Source organism: Pelophylax lessonae, assembly GCF_965119305.1.
Source record: "Pelophylax lessonae genome assembly, chromosome: 1".
Taxonomy (NCBI): Eukaryota; Metazoa; Chordata; class Amphibia; order Anura; family Ranidae; genus Pelophylax; species Pelophylax lessonae.
Genome location: NC_138768.1, coordinates 223,862,384 through 223,888,762, shown reverse-complemented (window position 1 = coordinate 223,888,762; position 26,379 = coordinate 223,862,384). Strand labels below are relative to the sequence as shown.

The window sequence follows — 26,379 nt, the reverse complement described above, 5'->3', positions numbered from 1 at the left end:
TTTAAGCATTTTTACATTGTAAAATGGTCAGAAATGTATCCCTATTGAAAACGCCTGTAAACGAAATGCTTATAAAAGCGAGTTATTGCATTTAGACATGTTTGCACGCTGCTACAAGCATTTGGAGTTTTAAATACCAATAAACTTCCGTCCTGAACGCAATTTTTTGCTTTAAAAAAAAATGCCACTAAACAACTATAAATGACTCAGTGTACATGGACAGATAAGATAACATATAGGAGAGTTCAGGAGCTGCTGAAAAAATGCCCAACTGCTCTTTAACATCTGTTTATCAGCAGCAGTGTACAATTCTATTCAAAATTATTCAACCCCCACTGAAATTGATTTTTTTGGCCAGTTTGACATTGATTTTGATCATTCAGTCATCCTGCTTACAATTAAATCAAATTGGCACGTGTAGGTCAGACAAATATAACATAACATTTATAATGAAATAACCACAAATGTCTTTTCTGTGCTCACATCATTATCAGTTTTATTCAACCCCCAAGTGACATTCAATCTTAGTACTTAGTACAACATCCTTTTACAGTTATAACAGCTTTTAAACATGAAGCATAGCTTGACACAAGTGTCTTGCAGCGATCTACGGGTATCTTCGCCCATTCGTCATGGGCAAAAGCCTCCAGTTCTGTCACATTCTTAGGCTTGTGCACTGCAACTGCTTTCTTTAAGTCCCACCAGAGGTTCTCAATTGGATTTAAGTCTGGTGACTGTGATAGCCCCTCCAAAATGTTCCAGCCTTTAATCTGCAACCATGCTCTAGTGGATTTGGAGGTATGCTTGGGACAATTGTCCTGTTGAAAGATCCAACGTCTCCCAAGCCTCAGGTTTGTGACGGACTGCATTACATTGTCATACAATATCTCCTGGTACTGAAGAGAATTCATGGTACCTTGCACACGCTGAAGCTTCCCTGTACCTGCAGAAGCAAAACAGCCCCAAAGCATGATTGACCCCCCACCATGCTTCACAGTAGGCAAGGTGTTCTTTTCTTCATAGGCCTTGTTCTTCCTCCTCCAAACATAGCGTTGATCCATGGGCCCAAACAGTTCTAATTTTGTTTCATCAGTCCACAGAACACTATCCCAAAACTTCTGTGGTTTGTCCACATGACTTTTGGCATACTGCAGTCGACTCTTCTTATTCTTTGGAGACAGCAAGGGGGTGCGCCTGGGTGTTCTGGCATGGAGGCCTTCATTATGCAGTGTGCGCCGTATTGTCTGAGCAGAAACTTCAGTACCCACATCTGACAAATCTTTTTCTCAGTTCCTCAGCAGTCACACGGGGACTTTTCTCCCCTCTACGCTTCAGGTAGCGCACAGCAGTCGAAGTCAGCATCTTCTTTCTGCCACGACCAGGTAGCGTTTCAACAGTGCCCTTTGCCTTGAATTTGCGAATGATGCTTCCTATGGTGTCTCTTAGTATGTTTAACATCTTTGCAATCTTCTTATAGCCATTGCCCTTCCTGTGAAGAGTAATCACCTCTTCTCTTGTCTTCCTGGACCATTCTCTTGACTTCACCATGTTTGCAACCACACCAGTAAATGTCTAGAAGGAGCTGAGTATCACAGTCATTTTAAAGCTGCCTAATTGGTGCTTATTAGGCTTTATTGCTGCTCCCTGACATCCACAGGTGTTTTCAATACCTGATTGAAAACATTTCAATGAACCTCTGTTCTTCAGACTGGTAGCCTTTAAGGGGTTGAATAATTGTGTCAATGAAGAATTCACAAAAGAAACATTTACTACTGTATTACAAAACCAATTGATGTCATTCTAGTTGCATATGGTTCTTTAAGAAGTCCTTGTAGGATTTCATTTTGAATACAATCACAAATGTACACTAAATTCCCTAAAACCCTTTACAGCATTGGGGGGGGGGGGGGGTTGAATAATTTTGAATACAACTGTACATGAGGCCTTATGCTGACCTTCTGGGAGTATACTTGGAAAGGTTTCCTAGCTCGGCCTGTGACAAGTGGGAGAAGGATGTTGGAGGCATACTGGGGGATCAATGGAAAGAGGCCCTGGAAACTCTTTGAATGTTTCACAGAGAATGTCTCAGCTTTATATACTACTCAGAACTCATTGTACCCTGCTTAAGCTATGGGTCTATGCCCAAACCCTTTATGTAAGAGGTGTGAAAGGGACGTAGGTGACTTGATCAATTTGATATGGAGATGCCCAAAGCTCCACCGCTTTTGGGGTACAGTAGTTGCAACTATAAATATTGCACTGCAGGTTTCCATTCCAGTGGAACCTAAACATTGTATTTTGGGAATACCTGATGCCGCTATTCAGGATAAATTTCCAAGAGAGGCGGCTGCTATGGCATTATTTCAGGCCCACAGGCTTATACTTCTACATTGGATCTCACCAGTCCGTCCTACATCTAAAATGTGTCTTGAACAGATAGTCACCTTGTTGTGCTTTAAAGAATGTATATATCAACACTAGGGTAGCCCCTTCAAATTTGAGAAGATATGGGGGAGTTGGTCAGCTACTCCGGGTTTATCTCTGTAGCACTACTCCCAAGGGAGCTGTTGATGATGGGTTCCCCTGGGTTACCATTAGCAACAGTAGAACATTCTGACATGTTTCCAAGTGTTTTTACCTCAGACAAGGACCAGTCCAGTTTCTTTGTTTTTTATGTTTTATTAGGAACTTGGATAGGAGAAGGGATGAGTGGGATACTCCAACTGAACTGAACTATGCACAATAAGCAGGGACAAATGCTGGTTAATGCTGAGTTGAGCTAGTCATGGCTAAGCCGCTAAATCACTTGGCACTTGCTGTGAAAAGAGTCACTTGAGCTTCCTGAGGTAATCCTTTCCTAAGGCAAGCTATTCCTTGAAAAAGACTGTACTGCTGAACAACTTCAGGGCCTTTCCTGGCGCCCCCTTTATCCCTAATCTTCAGGGCTTAACACTTGGCAACCCCTTTACTACAACACTCTGGGTTAGCTGGCTCCTTGATCCCCTTGACCTCTCTGGAGTGGTGCCCTCTCTCAGGCAGACCCCTGGGCAGATCCTTAAGTACTCATGATACTGTTTTTTCCAGAAGTCTTCTGCGCAGCAGCTCCACTTGGTCAGCACACTGGATCCTCTGCAGCACAGCTCAACCCCTAGTCCCTGGGCGGACTGCCTGGACCACCTTCCTCACTTCAGCAGGAGGAGAGACAGCCGTCCACCTCTTCCTGGGACTTTGCTCCCACCAAAAGACACCCTGTCACATGCCCCCTCCGGATTTATTCCCAATCCCAGGATGCATTGTGGCAATGCCCACCCACTGGGACAGTCATAAAAACCTGGTGTGCTATTGGCTAGGTTTCCTACACTGTCCAACAAGGTCCCTCATTGGATACAGTGGGGAGACTCCCCAGACTCAAACCTGGAAGCGTGTGAGAGGCTAACTAACAGATCAGGCCCTCCTGATAAGCAGACAGGGCCACACATATACTTTACCTAGTACCTACCTAGGAGGTTGCTACATCTCTAACTGACTTAAATATGGATAGAATACTACTCTGATGCCCCGCTTCTTAATCTGTGGAGTACTTTTCCAGTCTGTACCCAAAGGGGGCACTCTCACATTGGCAGGGGGTCTCCCTCTCCCATTTTCAGGATGTCTACAACTAGGGCTGTAGGTGACAATGATGGAGGAATCTATGTGGTGGGTTGGCAACTCCAGATTATTTGCAATGTTAAATGTTACTCTGACCTGTTGTGTACTGATTGGTGGTATTTATACCATTCTGATTGTACTAATTGTTTGTATTTGGAAGTAACATCTCAATAAAATGTTACTTGATTTTAAAATATATAGATATATTTATAAATCTCATTAGACGGATGAGTGAAAGCTCTCCCTGACAGAGAACTCACCCTCCTTTCTAACAAAACCCCTCACTAAGCATTACCACTCCATGACCCAATCAGAGTGCGCCCTCAGCTCTGAAGGGCTCCCAGCAGCGGCTCACACTATGGGGCTTACAGGGGTCCTTCATTGTTGTGTGGCGCGCCGCTAAAGTGCCCATGCAAAATGCCTGTCTCGTTTTCACACAATTGTCTTCAATACACATTGGGAGTCACTTCTACCATTGTGTACGTTTTATTATAGGAGTCCGGAAGCCGCGACCTCCCTAGCCTAGAGGGACTTTCGCCTTGTGGGCGTTTAACAAATCCGGCATTGTTGTGGTCGTGCCGATAGGGAGGTAATGTGTTGTAGTTAGAGGAGGTCTCTCCATAGCCCCGGTGTGTCCGGTCCTCCGCCTCCTCCCCCTCCTCCTCCGTCTTATTGTATGGAGGACCCGAGCGGCAGCTTCATGTACTGGCCGAGGCTGTGACCCGCAGCTCACCATTCACTCACCTCTCTGTCATTGTATGTCGCAGAGCAACGCCATGGACAGAACAATAAAGGTAAGAGCGGAATGTAATGTGGCCTCTATATACACACAGCTGTCTCTGTATATACAGACATTTATGTCTCCGAGGACAGTGTGCTCTGTGCTGGTGAGGGCTCTATATATACAGACAGGACAGTGTGCTCTGTGCTGGTGAGGACTCTATATATACAGACAGGACAGTGTGCTCTGTGCTGGTGAGGACTCTATATATACAGACAGGACAGTGTGCTCTGTGCTGGTGAGGACTCTATATATACAGACAGGACAGTGTGCTCTGTGCTGGTGAGGACTCTATATATACAGACAGGACAGTGTGCTCTGTGCTGGTGAGGACTCTATATACAGACAGGACAGTGTGCTCTGTGCTGGTGAGGACTCTATATACAGACAGGACAGTGCGCTCTGTGCTGGTGAGGACTCTATATACAGACAGGACAGTGCGCTCTGTGCTGGTGAGGACTCTATATATACAGACAGGACAGTGTGCTCTGTGCTGGTGAGGACTCTATATATACAGACAGGACAGTGTGCTCTGTGCTGGTGAGGACTCTATATATACAGACAGGACAGTGTGCTCTGTGCTGGTGAGGACTCTATATATACAGACAGGACAGTGTGCTCTGTGCTGGTGAGGACTCTATATATACAGACAGGACAGTGTGCTCTGTGCTGGTGAGGGCTCTATATATACAGACAGGACAGTGTGCTCTGTGCTGGTGAGGGCTCTATATATACAGACAGGACAGTGTGCTCTGTGCTGGAGAGGACTCTATATATACAGACAGGACAGTGTGCTCTGTGCTGGTGAGGACTCTATATATACAGACAGGACAGTGTGCTCTGTGCTGGTGAGGACTCTATATATATATATATATATATATAGTCAGGACAGTGTGCTCTGTGCTGGTGAGGACTCTATATACAGACAGGACAGTGTGCTCTGTGCTGGTGAGGACTCTATATACAGACAGGACAGTGCGCTCTGTGCTGGTGAGGACTCTATATACAGACAGGACAGTGCGCTCTGTGCTGGTGAGGACTCTATATATATATATATATATATATATAGTCAGGACAGTGTGCTCTGTGCTGGTGAGGACTCTATATACAGACAGGACAGTGTGCTCTGTGCTGGTGAGGACTCTATATATATATATATATATATAGTCAGGACAGTGTGCTCTGTGCTGGTGAGGACTCTATATACAGACAGGACAGTGTGCTCTGTGCTGGTGAGGACTCTATATATACAGACAGGACAGTGTGCTCTGTGCTGGTGAGGACTCTATATATATATATATAATATATATATATATATAGTCAGGACAGTGTGCTCTGTGCTGGTGAGGACTCTATATACAGACAGGACAGTGCGCTCTGTGCTGGTGAGGACTCTATATACAGACAGGACAGTGCGCTCTGTGCTGGTGAGGACTCTATATACAGACAGGACAGTGTGCTCTGTGCTGGTGAGGACTCTATATATATATATATATATATATATAGTCAGGACAGTGTGCTCTGTGCTGGTGAGGACTCTATATACAGACAGGACAGTGCGCTCTGTGCTGGTGAGGACTCTATATACAGACAGGACAGTGTGCTCTGTGCTGGTGAGGACTCTATATATACAGACAGGACAGTGTGCTCTGTGCTGGTGAGGACTCTATATATACAGACAGGACAGTGCGCTCTGTGCTGGTGAGGACTCTATATATACAGACAGGACAGTGCGCTCTGTGCTGGTGAGGACTCTATATACAGACAGGACAGTGTGCTCTGTGCTGGTGAGGACTCTATATATATATATATATATATATAGTCAGGACAGTGTGCTCTGTGCTGGTGAGGACTCTATATACAGACAGGACAGTGTGCTCTGTGCTGGTGAGGACTCTATATATACAGACAGGACAGTGTGCTCTGTGCTGGTGAGGACTCTATATATATATATATATATATATATATATATATATATATATATATATATATATAGTCAGGACAGTGTGCTCTGTGCTGGTGAGGACTCTATATACAGACAGGACAGTGCGCTCTGTGCTGGTGAGGACTCTATATACAGACAGGACAGTGCGCTCTGTGCTGGTGAGGACTCTATATACAGACAGGACAGTGTGCTCTGTGCTGGTGAGGACTCTATATATATATATATATATATATATATATAGTCAGGACAGTGTGCTCTGTGCTGGTGAGGACTCTATATACAGACAGGACAGTGCGCTCTGTGCTGGTGAGGACTCTATATACAGACAGGACAGTGCGCTCTGTGCTGGTGAGGACTCTATATACAGACAGGACAGTGTGCTCTGTGCTGGTGAGGACTCTATATATATATATATATATATATATATAGTCAGGACAGTGTGCTCTGTGCTGGTGAGGACTCTATATACAGACAGGACAGTGCGCTCTGTGCTGGTGAGGACTCTATATACAGACAGGACAGTGTGCTCTGTGCTGGTGAGGACTCTATATATACAGACAGGACAGTGTGCTCTGTGCTGGTGAGGACTCTATATATACAGACAGGACAGTGCGCTCTGTGCTGGTGAGGACTCTATATATACAGACAGGACAGTGCGCTCTGTGCTGGTGAGGACTCTATATACAGACAGGACAGTGTGCTCTGTGCTGGTGAGGACTCTATATATATATATATATATATAGTCAGGACAGTGTGCTCTGTGCTGGTGAGGACTCTATATACAGACAGGACAGTGTGCTCTGTGCTGGTGAGGACTCTATATATACAGACAGGACAGTGTGCTCTGTGCTGGTGAGGACTCTATATATATATATATATATATATATATATATATATATATATATATATATATATAGTCAGGACAGTGTGCTCTGTGCTGGTGAGGACTCTATATACAGACAGGACAGTGCGCTCTGTGCTGGTGAGGACTCTATATACAGACAGGACAGTGCGCTCTGTGCTGGTGAGGACTCTATATACAGACAGGACAGTGTGCTCTGTGCTGGTGAGGACTCTATATATATATATATATATATATATATATAGTCAGGACAGTGTGCTCTGTGCTGGTGAGGACTCTATATACAGACAGGACAGTGCGCTCTGTGCTGGTGAGGACTCTATATACAGACAGGACAGTGTGCTCTGTGCTGGTGAGGACTCTATATATACAGACAGGACAGTGTGCTCTGTGCTGGTGAGGACTCTATATATACAGACAGGACAGTGCGCTCTGTGCTGGTGAGGACTCTATATATACAGACAGGACAGTGCGCTCTGTGCTGGTGAGGACTCTATATATACAGACAGGACAGTGCGCTCTGTGCTGGTGAGGACTCTCTCTCTATATATATATATATATATATATATATATATATATATATATATATATATATAGTCAGGACAGTGTGCTCTGTGCTGGTGAGGACTCTTTATACAGACAGGACAGTGTGCTCTGTGCTGGTGGCTCTCTGTGTGTATATGTATGTATGTGTGTGTATATATATATATATATATATTAGATAGACATGTATCTGTGTATTACAAGACACTGTGCTGGTGACAGCAGAGGCCCACCAATACACCGATATCTCTCTGTATATGCAGGGAGTCATCAGCACAGAGCACACTGTCCTCTAATACACAGATATCTGTATATATAGAGGGCCATCATCGGCATAGAGCACACCGTCCTCTATTACAAAGCTGACTGTTTATACAGAGAGTCATTAGCACAGAGCACACTGTCCTCTTATACACAGATATCTGTATATACAGAGAGCCATCAGCACAGAGCACACTGTCCTCTAACACCCAGATATCTGACTGTATATACAGTCAACAGCAGAGATTATACTCTCATCAGATAGTAATCTGTGTATTAGAAGACAGCATGCTCTGTGCCAGGCTTTCTAATACGCAAGTGCCTGTTTGTATACACAGAGAGCCATCATCAGCACAGAGCACACTGCCCTCTAGTACACAGATTTCTGTATATACAGAGAGCCATCATCAGCACAGAGCACACTGTCCTCTAATATACAGAGAGCCATCATGAGCACACTGTCCTCTAATACACAGATATCTGTATATACAGAGAGCCATCATCAGCACAGAGCACACTGTCCTCTACTACACAGATATCTATATATATATATATATATATATATATATATATATATATATATATATAGAGCCATCATGAGCACAGAGTACACTGTCCTCTAATACACAGATATGTGTGTGTATATATATATATATAGAGCCATCATCAGCACAGAGCACACTGTCCACTAATACACAGATAACTGACTGTATATACAGAGAACCATCATCAGTGCTGAGCACACTGTCCACTAATACACGTATACTTGTCTGTATATACAGAGGACAGTATGCTCTTTGCTGGTAATGGTGGTCACTCTCTGTATGTATAGACAGCCCATACACTCAGCAGGAAGCAGCCGAGATTCGAAGCGTTAATGGGCAGGCTGAATGTACCAAGATCACCTTACCAGATTCACTTCCAATTATCACTGGTGGGTGCTATAGCAATAATCACCGTCCTCTCCGCAGTGTATGGCCTGCCTAACCGTGTGTTAGTGCACAGTGTGCTCTGTGATGGTAGCAGCTCTCTGTATTAATAGATATTCCTGGATTATAAGCTCTAACGTGCAGGGCCCTCTGATTCCTCCTGTATTGTATTGTAACTGTACTGTCTGCCCTCATGTTGCAAAGCGCTGCACAAACTGCTGGCACTATATAAATCCTGTATAATAATAATGAGTATCTCTGTATTAGGGGACAGGATGCTTTGTGTTGGTGACAGTGGTACTCTCTGAATATACAGACAGGTATCTCTGTATTAGAGAGCAGTGTGCTCTGTGCTGGTGACAGCTACCTCTAAACTGACATGTATTAGAGGTCAGTGTGCTCTGTGCGGACGGTGGTGACTACCTCTAAACTGACATGTATCTGTGTATTAGAGGTCAGTGTGCTCTGTGCGGACGGTGGTGACTACCTCTAAACTGACAGGTATCTGTGTATTAGAGAGCAGTGTGCTCTGTGCTGGTGGTGGCTTCTGTATTTATAAACATCATGCATCAATGTGCTTGTAACAGTGCTGACTCTCTGTATATACAGACATGTATCTGTGTATTAGAGGGCAGTGTGCTTTGTGCGGGGACGGTGGTGGCAACTACCTCTATACTCGCAGTTATCTGTGTATTAGAGAGCAGTGTGCTTTGTGTTGTTATCAGCTCTCTGTATGTATAGATTTGTATCTCTGTATTAGAGGATGGGGCACTTTGTGTTGGTGACAGTGGTGGCTCTCTGTATATACAGACAGGTATCTCTGTATCAGTGGTCAGTGTGCTCTGTGCTGATATCGGTGGCAGCCACCTTTTTATACTGACATGTATCTGTGTATTAGAGGGCAGTGTGCTCTGTGCTGACATCGGTGGCAGCCACCTCTGTACGGACATGTATCTGTGTATTAGAGGGCAGTGTGCTCTGTACTGTCAGTGGCAGCTACCTCTATACTGACATGTATCTGTGTATTAGAGGGTGGTGTGCTCTGTGCTGGTGACAGCTACCTCTATACTGACATGTATCTGTGTATTAGAGGGCAGTGTGCTCTGTGCTGTCAGTGGCAGCTACCTCCTATACTGACAGATGTCAGTGTATTAGAGGGCAGTGTGCTCTGTGTTGGTGACAGCTACCTCTATACTGACATGTATCTGTGTATTAGAGGGCAGTGTGCTCTGTGCTGGTGACAGCTACCTCTATACCGACATGTATCTGTGTATTAGAGGGCAGTGTGCTCTGTACTGTCAGTGGCAGCTACCTCCTATACTGACAGATGTCAGTGTATTAGAGGGCAGTGTGCTCTGTGTTGGTGACAGCTACCTCTATACTGACATGTATCTGTGTATTAGAGGGCAGTGTGCTCTGTGTTGGTGACAGCTACCTCTATACTGACATGTATCTGTGTATTAGAGGGTGGTGTGCTCTGTGCTGGTGACAGCTACCTCTATACTGACATGTATCTGTGTATTAGAGGGCAGTGTGCTCTGTGTTGGTGACAGCTACCTCTATACTGACATGTATCTGTGTATTAGAGGGTGGTGTGCTCTGTGCTGGTGACAGCTACCTCTATACTGACATGTATCTGTGTATTAGAGGGTGGTGTGCTCTGTGCTGGTGACAGCTACCTCTATACTGACATGTATCTGTGTATTAGAGGGCAGTGTGCTCTGTGTTGGTGACAGCTACCTCTATACTGACATGTATCTGTGTATTAGAGGGTGGTGTGCTCTGTGCTGGTGACAGCTACCTCTATACTGACATGTATCTGTGTATTAGAGGGCAGTGTGCTCTGTGTTGGTGACAGCTACCTCTATACTGACATGTATCTGTGCATTAGAGGGCAGTGTGCTCTGTGCTGGTGACAGCTACCTCTATACCGACATGTATCTGTGCATTAGAGGGCAGTGTGCTCTGTACTGTCAGTGGCAGCTACCTCCTATACTGACAGATGTCAGTGTATTAGAGGGCAGTGTGCTCTGTGTTGGTGACAGCTACCTCTATACTGACATGTATCTGTGTATTAGAGGGCAGTGTGCTCTGTGTTGGTGACAGCTACCTCTATACTGACATGTATCTGTGTATTAGAGGGTGGTGTGCTCTGTGCTGGTGACAGCTACCTCTATACTGACATGTATCTGTGTATTAGAGGGTGGTGTGCTCTGTGCTGGTGACAGCTACCTCTATACTGACATGTATCTGTGTATTAGAGGGCAGTGTGCTCTGTGTTGGTGACAGCTACCTCTATACTGACATGTATCTGTGTATTAGAGGGTGGTGTGCTCTGTGCTGGTGACAGCTACCTCTATACTGACATGTATCTGTGTATTAGAGGGTGGTGTGCTCTGTGCTGGTGACAGCTACGTCTATACTGACATGTATCTGTGTATTAGAGGGTGGTGTGCTCTGTGCTGGTGACAGCTATGTCTATACTGACATGTATCTGTGTATTAGAGGGCAGTGTGCTCTGTGCTGGTGACAGCTACCTCTATACTGACATGTATCTGTGTATTAGAGGGCAGTGTGCTCTGTGCTGTCAGTGGCAGCTACCTGTATACTGACGTGTATCTGTGTATCAGAGGGTGGTGTGCTCTGTGCTGGTGACAGCTACGTCTATACTGACATGTATCTGTGTATTAGAGGGCAGTGTGCTCTGTGCTGGTGACAGCTACGTCTATACTGACATGTATCTGTGTATTAGAGGGCAGTGTGCTCTGTGCTGGTGACAGCTACCTCTATACCGACATGTATCTGTGTATTAGAGGGCAGTGTGCTTTGTGCTGGTGACAGCTACCTCTATACTGACATGTATCTGTGTATTAGAGGGCAGTGTGCTCTGTGCTGTCAGTGGCAGCTACCTGTATACTGACGTGTATCTGTGTATCAGAGGGTGGTGTGCTCTGTGCTGGTGACAGCTACGTCTATACTGACATGTATCTGTGTATTAGAGGGCAGTGTGCTCTGTGCTGGTGACAGCTACGTCTATACTGACATGTATCTGTGTATTAGAGGGCAGTGTGCTCTGTGCTGGTGACAGCTACCTCTATACCGACATGTATCTGTGTATTAGAGGGCAGTGTGCTCTGTGCTGTCAGTGGCAGCTACCTCCTATACTGACAGATGTCAGTGTATTAGAGGGTGGTGTGCTCTGTGCTGGTGACAGCTATGTCTATACTGACATGTATCTGTGTATTAGAGGGTGGTGTGCTCTGTGCTGATGACAGCTACCTCTATACTGACATGTATCTGTGTATTAGAGGGTGGTGTGCTCTGTGCTGGTGACAGCTACCTCTATACTGACATGTATCTGTGTATTAGAGGGCAGTGTGCTCTGTGCTGTCAGTGGCAGCTACCTGTATACTGACGTGTATCTGTGTATCAGAGGGTGGTGTGCTCTGTGCTGGTGGTGGCGTTTTCTATTTCTAGGTATGTATCAATGTGCTGGTGACAATGGTCCCTCTCTTTATTGGTGGTTTGCTATGTACTGTGATAGTAAAGGGTGAAGTCATACAGCTGCTTTGTCTGTTGTGTTTTGGAGGGAACACAGACAGTACACACCAGACGTGAGCGGGGAGCTTTTATATATGACTGCTGGTGATGAGTCAGTCTGGTATCTTATCATATTTTGTGAGTCTGAGATCTATTTTCCAAATGAATCACCATGTGCTAATTGTCCTGAAGAGGCGGCAGCTGCTGCATGGTTCTGCCCATGGGGAATCTGTCCATAGGGAATCATGCAGCTCCTGTATGCTGACTACACAGCTGTGTGTGGCAGGACTGCCATTCTTAGGATTTCCTGTAAAGTATCATTGTTACAGTGAGTCAGAACCTAGTTCATGACCTGTACCAGTTCTGATCTCATGTGTCTCCCAGTCTCACAATCTGGTGCAACTATGCATAGTATCCAATCAGCATCTAGGTTTTGTTAAAGCCTAATTGAACAAGATGAAGTTAGAAGTTGATTAGTTACTCTGCACAGCTGCACCCGTAAATCTCCCCTGGTGTCACAAGATTCTCATCCAGAATAGGACCAATAACCTATTAAAATGTCCTGTGAGAAAGAAGTTCTATCCAGGGGAGCTGCATTCAGTACCAAAAGACTGTGCCTACAGACTGTAGTGATGGAAATCCAGGCATGTTTCTGATTCATCCTTTCCTGTGTTAAAGTACACTAATGGTGTGTATCTGGATGCGTCTTTAGGTACATAGAGCCGTGGCTCTCTTGGCCATGAAAATGAACTTAATCTTAAAAAAAATTCCACTGCATTGTAGCCCTGCCACAAAAGGACCAGCTGACATGTTAATGGTTCTCTGGTAACTACAATAAGGGGGGCAAGTGGGAATTTTTTAGGTGCAAATAATGGAGAAAAATCTGAATTCTCAAAAATTGAACATTTTATTACAGAAAGGAAATAAGGACAAGACAATACATTTGATTAAAATGTTAAAAGCAAAAAAATGCACTCGATAATATCAACTCTACATGTTTCGCCATCTTCATAATAGCTTCTTCAGGAGTTTTGCCAGATATTTCTCGAAAGTGAACATTTCTAAATTGCAAGAAAGAAAACATAAACGATAGGACAAAATATACATTTCTAGGGCATATACCAATAGTCCTAAATTGAATGCCCTAATGAACTTCGTAATTCTAGTACTAATATCTAAAAAAGGTACCTTATGGAGACCTGGACCCTTTCTTTTGCCGGAAGTGAAGATAATGTAGGAGCCGAGGTGAATAGAGAGGAAGAAGGAACTGAGACATCCAGCCCCTTATAGTTGACCCATAGCGAGGATGATAGCCAAGCCAAAGAATACACGTATTGAAAATGGGAGACTGCAATATGGGAATACATTGAAAAATATGAGTTGCATGACCTCAGAATAGGGGTCATATATCTGATTGCTGAACTCAAATATATTTATCTGTTTCAATAAAAAATGCAATATACTTCAGGGAGTACCCCAATATCAAAAAACAGGGCGGGAGAAAGGAAATTATCCCATAAAAATCCCAAAGAGGAGGTATCCCTTTAAGGAAAACGAGAAAATTAGATATAGTATGAATAGGTCATGAATTTTAAAGAAAAGGAAACAAATATATTCTTGGTCTGTCTAATGGGGATATTTACCCTCATGATGCAAATGTTGAGCACATAAGTTTCCATCCACACTTGTATGTGAGCGGACCGTCAAATCGCAAAAATTCTTCCAATGGTGCGCTCTAATAAGAAGCTGCGCAAAAGAAAGAAAGGAGCACAGAGCAGTAGGTAATTCAGTCAATATATCAATGCCCAAGGAATCAAGAGAAGAAAAATGAGGCACAAATGTTCCATTACCGCATAAGTCTCCAAATGCATGTATCGTTCTCCGGTGGTCTAGTGTAATGCTGACCATGTTGCGCCGGCATTTATACATCCTCTCCACTCCCTCGGCGTCTGACGTCACCAAGGGGGTGAGAGCGAGGCGCGCCCAGTGGTCCAATTGAAGCCAAGCAGGAAGTGCGTCATACAGACGCGACCGCATCACATGGCACGATCCGGAAACCGGAAGTCGAGGACAACAACATCCGGTCCGGTCGCCATGTAAGCAGAGGAGGTGAATAGATCGAGACACCCAGTCTGACATAGGTTTTGGATGAAATCAACAAAGATCCCAAAACTCAAACAAAAATATTGTTTAAGGAATCTGAATTATAGGAAGATTTTATAGGACACAGTCGCATACAAAAATCGACCCGATTATTTCTCTCTGTATTTATGATTAAAAGTATACATTCACCTAATAGGAAGAAAATTTAGAAAAAGAGAAAAGAAATATGACATAAGGCTCCAATAGAGGATCAACTGGGAATCAAAAGCGGTGCTGCTACAAACCAGGCCGGACCAAATTGCCTGGAAAAATAAGGTAGGGCACCGCGGGTGCCCATATGGGCAACAATAACAGAGGCAAGAGAGAAGCCCAGTTCAAATTAACTCTCAATCAGATGGAATCATGCTCACTTTGACGGCAGAGGTCAGGAATCATCAAAAACAACCTAACCAAAGAGAAGAATTCCTTGTTCATTCAAAAGTAGACAAGCCACATCTGAAAAATACCATACAAATAATTCATATCAACAAGTACAGATTATCACTGCTTGAAGCACAGGAAGGGGGACCTTGCAACAAAAGTGCCAAGATCCAATCTGTTAGTTTTTAACCCAAATTCTGGATTTCAACCAACAATAAATTCAATTGACATTGCCTAGCCAAGAAAGGGCTTGAAACTTATGGATTCATTTATACCAGGATACTGAATGGCTGATAAATTAAATATCCATTTTGTTTCACGTTGCAATAAATTTCTATCTACACTACCACCTCGTTCACTCAGTGGGATGTGTTCCAGAGCAAAAAAAGTCATCATTTTATCATCAAAGCCATGATATAGGCCCATATGGCGGCTAATGGGACTTTCGAACTTCTTGTTTTTGACCAGTTTGACATGATCACGAATTCTATGGAAAAACGGTCTTTTAGTTTTGCCTATATAGAAGGCTTTGCAACTACAGTACATTAAATACACGACTCCAACAGTTTGACAATTTGCATAAAAGTTGGGTCTGTATAATTTACCACTGGGGAGAATGATTTTACTCAAATTGGGCAAATATCTTCAGAAGTTACATCTTCTGCAAGAATATGTGCCCGTTAATCTCCTTTTACATTTACTTGAAGGGGTGTAATGACTATGGACCAACTGGTCCCTTAATGATCGCGACCTTTTAAATGTTATCTGAGGACGGTCACTAATATGTTTAGATACTTTTTCATCAGCCTCTAAGAGGTACCAGAACTTCTTTAAAATTGATCGTACCTGGTCATGTTGGCCAGAGTACCGTGTGATTAAACGTACCTCATCAGTATTGGTCGTTTTTTTCATTTTGCCGAAAATCAAGTCAGTCCTATTCCATTTTTTTGCTCTATGATAAGGTCTCTTAAGGCATGCCCTGCTGTATCCTCTACATCAACATGTAGAGGATACAGCAGTCGTTACACCCCTTCAAGTAAATGTAAAAGGAGATTAACGGGCACATATTCTTGCAGAAGATGTAACTTCTGCAGATATTTGCCCAATTTGAGTGAAATCATTCTCCCCAATGGTAAATTATACAGACCCAACTTTTATGCAAATTGTCAAACTGTTGGAGTCGTGTATTTAATGTACTGTAGTTGCAAAGCCTTTTATATAGGCAAAACTAAAAGACTGTTTTTCCATAGAATTCGTGATCATGTTAAATTGGTCAAAAACAAGAAGTTTGAAAGTCCCATTAGCCGCCATATGGGCCTATATCATGGCTTTGATGATAAAATGATGACTTTTTTTGCTCTGGAACACATCCCACTGAGTGAACGAGGTGGTAGTGTAGATAGAAATTTATTGCAACGTGAAACAAAATGGATATTTAATTTATCAGCCATTCAGTATCCTGGTATAAATGAATCCATAAGTTTCAAGCCCTTTCTTGGCTAGGCAATGTCAATTGAATTTATTGTTGGTTGAAATCCAGATTTTGGGTTAAAAACTAACAGATTGGATCTTGGCACTTTTGTTGCAAGGTCCCCCTTCCTGTGCTTCAAGCAGTGATAATCTGTACTTGTTAATATGAATTATTTGTATGGTATTTTTCAGATGTGGCTTGTCTACTTTTGAATGAACAAGGAATTCTTCTCTTTGGTTAGGTTGTTTTTGATGATTCCTGACCTCTGCCGTCAAAGTGAGCATGATTCCATCTGATTGAGAGTTAATTTGAACTGGGCTTCTCTCTTGCCTCTGTTCTTGTTGCCCATATGGGCACCCACGGTGCCCTACCTTATTTTTCCAGGCAATTTGGTCCGGCCTGGTTTGTAGCAGCACCGCTTTTGATTCCCAGTTGATCCTCTATTGGAGCCTTATGTCATATTTCTTTTCTCTTTTTATAAATTTTCTTCCTATTAGGTGAATGTATACTTTTAATCATAAATACAGAGAGAAATAATCGGGTCGATTTTTGTATGTGACTGTGTCCTATAAAATCTTCCTATAATTCAGATTCCTTAAACAATATTTTTGTTTGAGTTTTGGGATCTTTGATTTCATCCAAAACCTATGTCGGACTGGGTGTCTCGATCTATTCACCTCCTCTGCTTACATGGTGACCGGACCGGATGTTGTTGTCCTCGACTTCCGGTTTCCGGATCGTGCCATGTGATGCGGTCGCGTCTGTATGACGCACTTCCTGCTTGGCTTCAATTGGACCACTGGGCGCGCCTCGCTCTCACTCCCTCTGTGACGTCGGACGCCGAGGGAGTGGAGAGGATGTATAAATGCCGGCGCAACATGGTCAGCATTACACTAGACCACCGGGGAACGATACATGCGTTTGGAGACTTATGCGGTAATGGAACATTTGTGCCTCATTTTTCTTCTCTTGATTCCTTGGGCATTGATATATTGACTGAATTACCTCCTGCTCTGTGCTCCTTTCTTTCTTTTGCGCAGCTTCTTATTAGAGCGCACCATTGGAAGAATTTTTGCGATTTTGACGGTCCGCTCACATACAAGTGTGGATGGAAACTTATGTGCTCAACATTTGCATCATGAGGGTAAATATCCCCATTAGACAGACCAAGAATATATTTGTTTCCTTTTCTTTAAAATTCATGACCTATTCATACTATATCTAATTTTCTCGTTTTCCTTAAAGGGATACCTCCTCTTTGGGATTTTTATGGGATAATTTCCTTTCTCCCGCCCTGTTTTTTGATATTGGGGTACTCCCTGAAGTATATTGCATTTTTTATTGAAACAGGTAAATATATTTGAGTTCAGCAATCCGATATATGACCCCTATTCTGAGGTCATGCAACTCATATTTTTCAATGTATTCCCATATTGCAGTCTCCCATTTTCAATACGTGTATTCTTTGGCTTGGCTATCATCCTCTCTATGGGTCAACTATAAGGGGCTGGATGTCTCAGTTCCTTCTTCCTCTCTATTCACCTCGGCTCCGGCGCCTACATTATCTTCACTTCCGGCAAAAGAAAGGGTCCAGGTCTCCATAAGGTACCTTTTTTAGATATTAGTACTAGAAATACGAAGTTCATTAGGGCATTCAATTTAGGACTATTGGTATATGCCCTAGAAATGTATATTTTGTCCTAAAATTTGTTTTCTTTCTTGCAATTTAGAAATGTTCACTTTCGAGAAATATCTGGCAAAACTCCTGAAGAAGCTATTATGAAGATGGCGAAACATGTAGAGTTGATATTATCGAGTGCATTTTTTTTGCTTTTAACATTTTAATCAAATGTATTGTCTTGTCCTTATTTCCTTTCTGTAATAAAATGTTCAATTTTTGAGAATTCAGATTTTTCTCCATCATTTGCACCTATAAAGTCCCACTTGCCCCCCTTATTGTAGTTACCATTTATCCATAGGGATGTGGTGCTCCTATTCTATATCTCTAGCAATATTCTTTAAAAATTATGTTAATGGTTCTCTGGCTAACACAGGTGTCAGTGTTGACAAGGATAAGGCTGGAAATCACTCTGTAATGCTGATTGAGTTAGAATAACGGACTGGAAGCTTTAAAAGGAGGGTGATGCTTGAAATCATTGTTCTTCCTCTGTTAACCATGGTTACCTGCAAGGAAACATGTGCAGTCATAATTGTTTTGCACAAAAAAGGGATTCACAGGCAAGGATATTCCTGCTACTAAAGCTGGCCAAACACTAGCCGAAAAATTGTTTGAACTCATTTTCGGAAAACGAAAAATTGGCCATGAGAGCAGACGATCGTGCCATCATGTAATGACCGAATTTCATACAATAAATCGTTCAATGGATATAAATGAATCGGTTTTTCGTTCAGTTTGTCACATATGTCTAGTGCCAACAGTTTGAGCGAGAAACACATTAACCTTTCAATTTATCATTCGTTTGGCAGAATATTCCAAACTGTTCCTTCGATTTTTCGGCTCTGAAAAGTTAAAACCGATTTTCTATCTGTGCCCATTAACTGGACGAAAAACGAACGAACGGACCAAATGACAGATTTTCAAATGATTTTTTGGCTAGTTTATGGCCAGCATAAGGTTACACCTAAATCAACCATTTATCGAATCATCAAGAACTTCAAGGAGAGAGGTTACATTTTTTGAAGACGAAGGCTTCAGGGCGTCCAAGAAAGTCCAGCATGCGCCAGGCCCGTCTCCAACAGTTGATTCAGCTGGGGGATCGGGCACCACCAGCGCAGAGCTTGCTCAGGAATGGCAGCAGGCAGGTGTGAGTGCATCTGCACGCAGAGTGAGGCGCAAGCCTTTGGAGGATGGCCTGGTGTCAAGAAGGTCAGCAAAGGAATCTCTTCTCTCCAGGAAAAACATCAGGCACGGACTGATATTCTGCAAAATGTGCAGGGATTGGACTGCTGAGGACTGAGGTGAAGTTATTTTCTCTGATGAATTGCCTTCCCTATTGTTTAGGGCATCCAGAAAAATCCTTGTCCACAGAAGAAAAGGTGAGGGCTACCATCAGTCTTGTGTCATGCCAACAGTAAAGCATCCTGAGACCATTCAGGTGTGAAATTGCTTCTTAGGCAAGGGAGTGGGCTCATTTACAACTTTGCATAAGAACACAGCTATGAATAAAGAATGGTACAAAAACATCCTCCGAGAGCAACTTCTCCCAACCATCCAAGAAAACCATTGTTGGTGATGAACAATGCCTTTTCCAGTATGATGGAGCACTTTGCCATAAGGCAAAAAGTGATAACTAAGTGGCTTGGGGAACAAAACATCCACATTTTGGCTCCATGGCCAGGAAACTTCTGAGACCTTAATCCCATTGAGAACTTGTGGTCTATCCTCAAGAGGCAGATGAACAAAAAGCCCACAAATTATGACAAACTCCAAGCATTGATTATGCAAGAATGGGCTGCCATCAGTCAGGATGTGGCCTGGAAATTGACAGCATGACAGGGCGATATGCTTAGGTCTTGAAAAAGAAGGGTCAACATTGCAAATATTGACTCTTTGCATAAACTTAATGTAATTGTCAATAAAAGCCGTTGGCACTTAGACCGCATTCTCATTGATACGACTTGGACCGTGACTTGTCAGCCTGACAAGTCACGGTTCGTCACGCTCCCATTGTGTAGTACAGGAGCCGTTCTAATAGGAGAGACACAAGTCGCTCCGACTTAGAAAAAGGGTCCTGTACTACTTCGGGGCGACCTGGAGGCGACTTGCATATACATTCATTTTATGAAGTCAGTGCAAGTCGCGCTGCACGCGACTTCACAGGTCGCCCCCTAAGTCGGAGCGACCTAGTGTGAACCGGCACTTATGCTTGTAATTATACTTCAGTATATCATAGTAACATCTGACAAAGATCTAAAAACACTGATGCGGCAGACTTTGTGAAAATTAATATTTGTGTAAAGCCCCGTACACACGCACAGATTGTTGGCCAACCGATCGGCCATCTTTTGTCCAGTCTTGTTTGTTGGTTGAAATGTGCTCTAGACTTCAGAAGTGATGTCATGTGATGGTTTACTTTCCGTGTGTTTTTTCTTCTCTGAGCATGCCCAGTCTTACAAATCTGATTTTTGTCTGCCGAAATCTGTACTGACTGAGGAACAATCGGCCGTTCTTTGTTGGCCAACAAAAATTGTATAGCCTGCACACCAGATTTTTTTCGGCCGAAAATTCGCAGTTGGTTGTCGGAAGCATCATACTAACAATCCGAAAATCGGCAGATCGGACGTTGGCCGACAATTTACGGCCAACAATCTGTGAGTGTGTACGGGGCTTTAGTCTCAAAACTTTTGCCCATAACTGTACATGTTGAGTTTCTGGCCCATGGGCTTTCTCTTACTGCTTTTAGTTCTAAATGCTCTCTAGGTGCTGCATGTGGCTTCAGAGGGGATTTCATTGCTGGGGGGATTTATAAGGAAGAATTTAATTTATTTGGAAACTGGAGTAAATAAAGATGTGACTCATAATAAAATACAATGCATGTATTTTTTTTTTTTTTTTTTTAAATCCAGTGTATTTAAGGGAATCAAAAAGAAGATTTGGGTAGGGGTAGTGACTTGCTTCTATTTTGTTCCACATTTCATAAATTTGCCACATAGGCATTTGTTTCAGCCAGAGAGGCCAGTTGTCTGGAGAGCAATTGCACCAGAGCACAAAGGTCAGGCTGGGCTCTGTAGGAAATGTTACTGAGGGGTAGTACAGACACTTCATGTATATGGAGTGGATGGGTACAGAAAGTTCCTATACTAGTCCAGCTAATCTAGGATCTGGCAGCTGCAGGGTACATGTACTTTCATAAATTACTGAAAGGCTGGAAAAGGTAAGCTGACAACACACATAGAACTTCAACCCTCAGTTCCATTTTTATGGAAAAAAAAATGAACTTCACAATTGACCAAAGTCAAGTGGTTGACCACATTTGTGGGTGGTAGCTTGCTTCATCCCTGCTGATGGGATGTGGTTTAAATTACCTGCAAGTTGCCACGTGTATGGCCAGCTTTTTTGTCTGTGGCTATTGGTTTTTGACCATTCCTACTGTACCATGTTTACATTTGGGTTAGGCAGATTCATGTACAATTTAGTGTGTCTAGTCTAGGGGTAAGATGATATTTCTTAAAACCCATGCCTTGTGTAGTTGCATCAATAAACACTTTTAAAAATGAAAGATGGGTACTATTTTATTTGAGAAGCAAAACACAATTCTATCTTTTGTGCACTGCAAGTGGACGCACATGGAGCTTGGTTGAAGAGTTTGGAAGGTCGTGTGTGTGTGTACGGATGTTTTTTTATTTTGTAGTTTATGAAGGGCTTTAAACCCTTACATATACCCAGTGAAGTTACTCTCATCAGGTAATACACAGAGATGAAACCAATACTTTTCTAAAAGTTGTACTTCATCTGCAGTCTTTTTTTTTTTTTCCTCTACATCGGTTCAAAGTCCAGCATTTATAAAGCTTCGGAGAGCTGAAATGGCACATTGCAAAGCTCAGTAAGGAGAGCACTGAGAGCTGATTGCAGGGGAAGGAATACCCCCCCCCCCATTCATACTGCACACAGGAAGAGAGCTAAGGCTGCCAGTCACAGGCTGAGTGCTGGAGCTCCTTCTCCTGTCACCTTTTTCTTTTCTTTTTGTGTCAGGAAAACTTGTTAGAAGATTGCAGAGGAAGGCGGCGGCAGACAGAAATGAGCCCTATAGTGCTCTGGATTGAGACAAGCACATAGCATAGAGGGATAGTTTACAACCACTTTAAGGCTGAAGTCCAGGCAGTAAAAGACGCAAATGAATACATCTCTGTATTCATTAATACATATTTAAATGTGTTCTTTCTGTATAATCTTTATATAATAAGGCAGGTGAAAAGGGCAATACAAGCAACACAGTTTATTATGCTTCAGTTATGAAGGGACACAGGAGTGATCAGTACCAATCGCTCACTGTGTTCATTCAGCAAAGAAGAGGCTGGTAAATAACATTTCCTTATCATCCCCTGTAGCAGCTGTCAGTTGGGGTGGCAATTGGAAGAAATAAAAGCTGAGGGAAAGGAGGAGAAGCTGGCTTTTAGCTGCTTCATGGAGAAACTATACAAGAAGATTGGCACAGCTCAACCGTGGAGCGATGTGGAAAACTGCAGCAGTGTTGCAGTTTTCTGCACTGCAGGTGTGAATGGGGCACAGAGGAAACCATTGTTTTCTGAGTGCCCTTGCAGACAGCTGTGTTTTTAGTCCTTTAATATATTCTGCTTTATGTGACCGTGTTCAAACCTTCATTGGTTGGCTGGTTAGGAACTGAGCAGTGCACTTAGAAGGAGGAGGTAAAGCCACAAGTTCTCCATACCTAAAAACAATAGCTCCAATATACTATGAGTTGTAGAGGCATGCGATTGCTAATTGTCACAAGTTACATCTTATTTTGGTTCATTGCATTTCAAATAACCTATTATATTGCAGCCCATATAGTTTTTAGGCTCATAGTAGAAGTTTTTGCAATGGCACAATATTTGAAGCAGTCTCTTGTATAGAATAAATGTCTGTAAAGCCTGGTTCACATCTCTGTAGTGGGTTTTAAGTGCGTTACCTTTGAACGCTATGTAACCTGTTTTGATGAAAGTGCAGGAAGCGGGATTATTTTTAACACACTGCACCTAAAGTGAGTGTAAAATGCAAGGGGTACACGAGGCCTAAGAATAGTTCTCACTAATGTTAAATGTATGCTACTTGACCATTTTACTAAACCACCTATCTTAAATCATTATTCACAAAATTATCACTGGAGTACATACCTAAGTTATCAATTGCACTTAAAGCACATTCCTTTTGTGCTTCTAAAGCATGATCCTGACTGTCTTGTTCCGTCATCCTTATGGCGCACACCTCTATTGTGCTAAATACTGACAAACACGCTTTCTGAACCATTCTTTGACACACTTACTACTTTTTGTGGGACATGTCACACTTTGGGTTTTTTTTTTTTTAACAGTTGGTGGCATCGCTAGTTGCATTTTACTTTTCAAATCCTTCAATTTTAACTCAATTTGAACTTTTTGGCACAACCCATAAGTCTAGGTTTACATCTATGCAAGCTGCGCTTGATGCATTTTTAACCACTTTACCACCGGAGGATTTTGCTGTCTTGCGTCTGGGCCACTTTTTGCGATTCGGCACTGTGCGACTTTAACTGATAATTGCGCGGTCATGCAACGCCGTACCCAAACGAAATTTACGTCCTTTTTTTCCCCACAAACAGAGCTTTCTTTTGGTGATATTTGATCACCTGTGCGATTTTTTTTTTTTTTTTTTTTTTTTTACTTTTTGCGCTATAAACAAAAAAGAGCGACAATTTTGAAAAAATAATATTTTTCACATTTTTTATATGAAATTCCCCCCCCCCCCCCAAAAAAATGTAAAAATCTAAATTTTTTTTATCATTTTAGGCCAATTTGTTTTCTGCTACATATTTTTGGTAAAAAAAATTGCAATAAGCGTATTTTGATTGGGTTGCGCAAAAGTTATTGCGTTTACTAAGGCTCCATTCACACCTGGGCGTTTTCAGCTCCAAAAACGCTCAAAAGAAACGCTTCCAAAACGCCCAACAAGTAAAACCCCATTCATTTAAATGGCCCCTGTTCACATCTGAGCATTTTGCAAAACGCCTGTAGCTGAAAAAAGTACATGAGCTTCTTTTTGGGCTGATTACCAGCGTTTTTGATAGATGTCAATGAAAAACGCCTGAAAAAAATGTGGTAAAATCGCGGTAAAAATCGCGGTAAAAAACGCTACGCTCAAGTGTGAATGCAGCCTAAGGGAAAGATTTCTGTCGTTTTTGGTGTTGTTTTTTTTTTTTTTTTTTTTTTTTTTTTAACGAGTAATGGCGGCTATCTGCAATTTTTTTTTTTTTTTTTTTGCTGGACTGCGACATTGCGACGGACAGATCGGACCCTTGACTGACATTTTTGACACTTTTGGGGTTACCAGTGACATTACTACAGCAATCAGTGCTATAAATATGCACTGTTACTGTAAAAATGACACTGGCAGGGAAGGGGTTAATTTTATGCCTGGTGCATACTAGGGCTGCAACTAACGATTAATTTGTCTGTCGACTAATCTATCGATTATTTTTACGATTAGTCGACTAATCTAACGATTATTTTTATTTTATTTTTTTTGCTTAATTTAGTGTTTTTTTGATTAGCTAATTAATCCTGTAATTAATACAGACCCCTCAGTAAGCCCCCCTCCCACTACAGACCCCTCAGTAAGCCCCCCTCCCAGTACAGACCCCCACAGTAAGCCCTCCCACCTAGTACAGACCACTTAGTATGCCCCCCTCCCAGTACAGACCCCCCAGTAAGCCCTCCCACCCAGTACAGACCCCTTAGTAAGCCCCCCCTCCCAGTTCAGACCCCTCAGTAAGCCCTCCCACCTAGTACATACCACTTAGTAAGCCCCCCTCCCAGTGCAGACCCCTCAGTAAGCCCTCCCACCTAGTACAGTATGTACTGGGTGGGAGGACTTACTGAGGGGTCTTCACTGGGAGGGGGGGGGCTTACTAAGGGGTCTGTACTGGAAGGGGGGCTTACTAAGTGGTCTGTACTGTACAGACCACTTAGTAAGCCCCCCTCCCAGTACACTAGTACAGACCCCTCAGTAAGCCCTCCAACCTAGTACAGACCCCCCAGTAAGCCCTCCCACCCAGTACAGACCCCTTAGTAAGCCCCCCTCCCAGTTCAGACCCCTCAGTAAGCCCTCCCACCTAGTACAGGGCTTACTGAGGGGTCTGCACTGGGAGGGGGGGGCTTACTAAGTGGTCTGTACTGGGTGGGAGGGCTTACTGGGGGGTCTGTACTGGGAGGGGGGCTTACTGAGTGGTCTGTACTGTACAGACCACTTAGTAAGCTCCCAGTACACTAGTACAGACCCCCCAGTAAGCCCTCCCACCTAGTACAGACCCCTTAGTAAGCCCCCCCTCCCAGTGCAGACCCTTCAGTAAGCCCTCCCACCCAGTACAGACCCCTTAGTAAGCCCCCCCTCCCAGTGCAGACCCCTCAGTAAGCCCTCCCACCTAGTACAGAATGTACTAGGTGGGAGGGCTTACTGAGGGGTCTGCACTGGGAGGGGGGCTTACTGAGGGGTCTGCACTGGGAGGGGGGCTTACTAAGGGGTCTGTACTGGGAGGGAGCTTACTAAGTGGTCTGTACTATACAGACCACTTAGTAAGCCCCCCCCCCCCTCCCAGTACAGACCCCCCAGTAAGCCCTCCCAGTAAGCCCTCCCACCTAGTACAGGCCATTACAAGCCGGTGTAGCGCCTCAGCTGGGTGATCGGGGAGGATGGCGAATGTGTTGCGGCAGAAGCTGTGGCAGTACAGGGAGTACAGGGGTGCTGGAGACGGTCAGCGCTCACCTCTCGTCTCCGACGGAGCCCGGCGGGGGAATTTCACCCGTCCGGCAATGCTTCAAGCGGCGCGGCGGCCGGCCGGGGGGCGTGTGACGTCACGCTTTGACGCGTCAACGCTTTTTCCGCACGTCGACGATTTTTTGTAGTCGACGCGTCGTGGCAGCCCTAGTGCTTACTGACGTGTGTGGGGGGAGGTGACTGAGTGACACAAGGACAGATCGCAGGTTCAGCTATGCTGAACCCTGCAATCTGACCCTGCCTGTCACTTAGGAGATCCGCCCGCTTGTGTTTACACAAGTGGGCGGATCTCCAGACTCGATTCCCCGACGATCTGGGAAGAGCAGCTGCGATCGCCGCTGCTCCTCCCCTGGCCCGACTCCCGCTGTGACTGAATACAGCGGGAG

The 26,379-nt window shown here is 43.6% G+C and overlaps 1 protein-coding gene across 1 annotated transcript in view; it reads left to right on the top strand.

Annotated features, from left to right (window-relative positions):
• The first annotated feature begins 4,246 nt into the window (after positions 1 to 4,246).
• Positions 4,247 to 26,379, top strand: part of MAPKAPK5 (MAPK activated protein kinase 5) — a 108,815-nt gene continuing 86,682 nt past the window's right edge. The window contains exon 1 of the mRNA XM_082243788.1: positions 4,247 to 4,442. Coding sequence (XP_082099914.1) covers positions 4,407 to 4,442 — 36 coding nt within the window. The 5' untranslated portion in view covers positions 4,247 to 4,406. The remainder of the gene's footprint in view (positions 4,443 to 26,379) is intronic.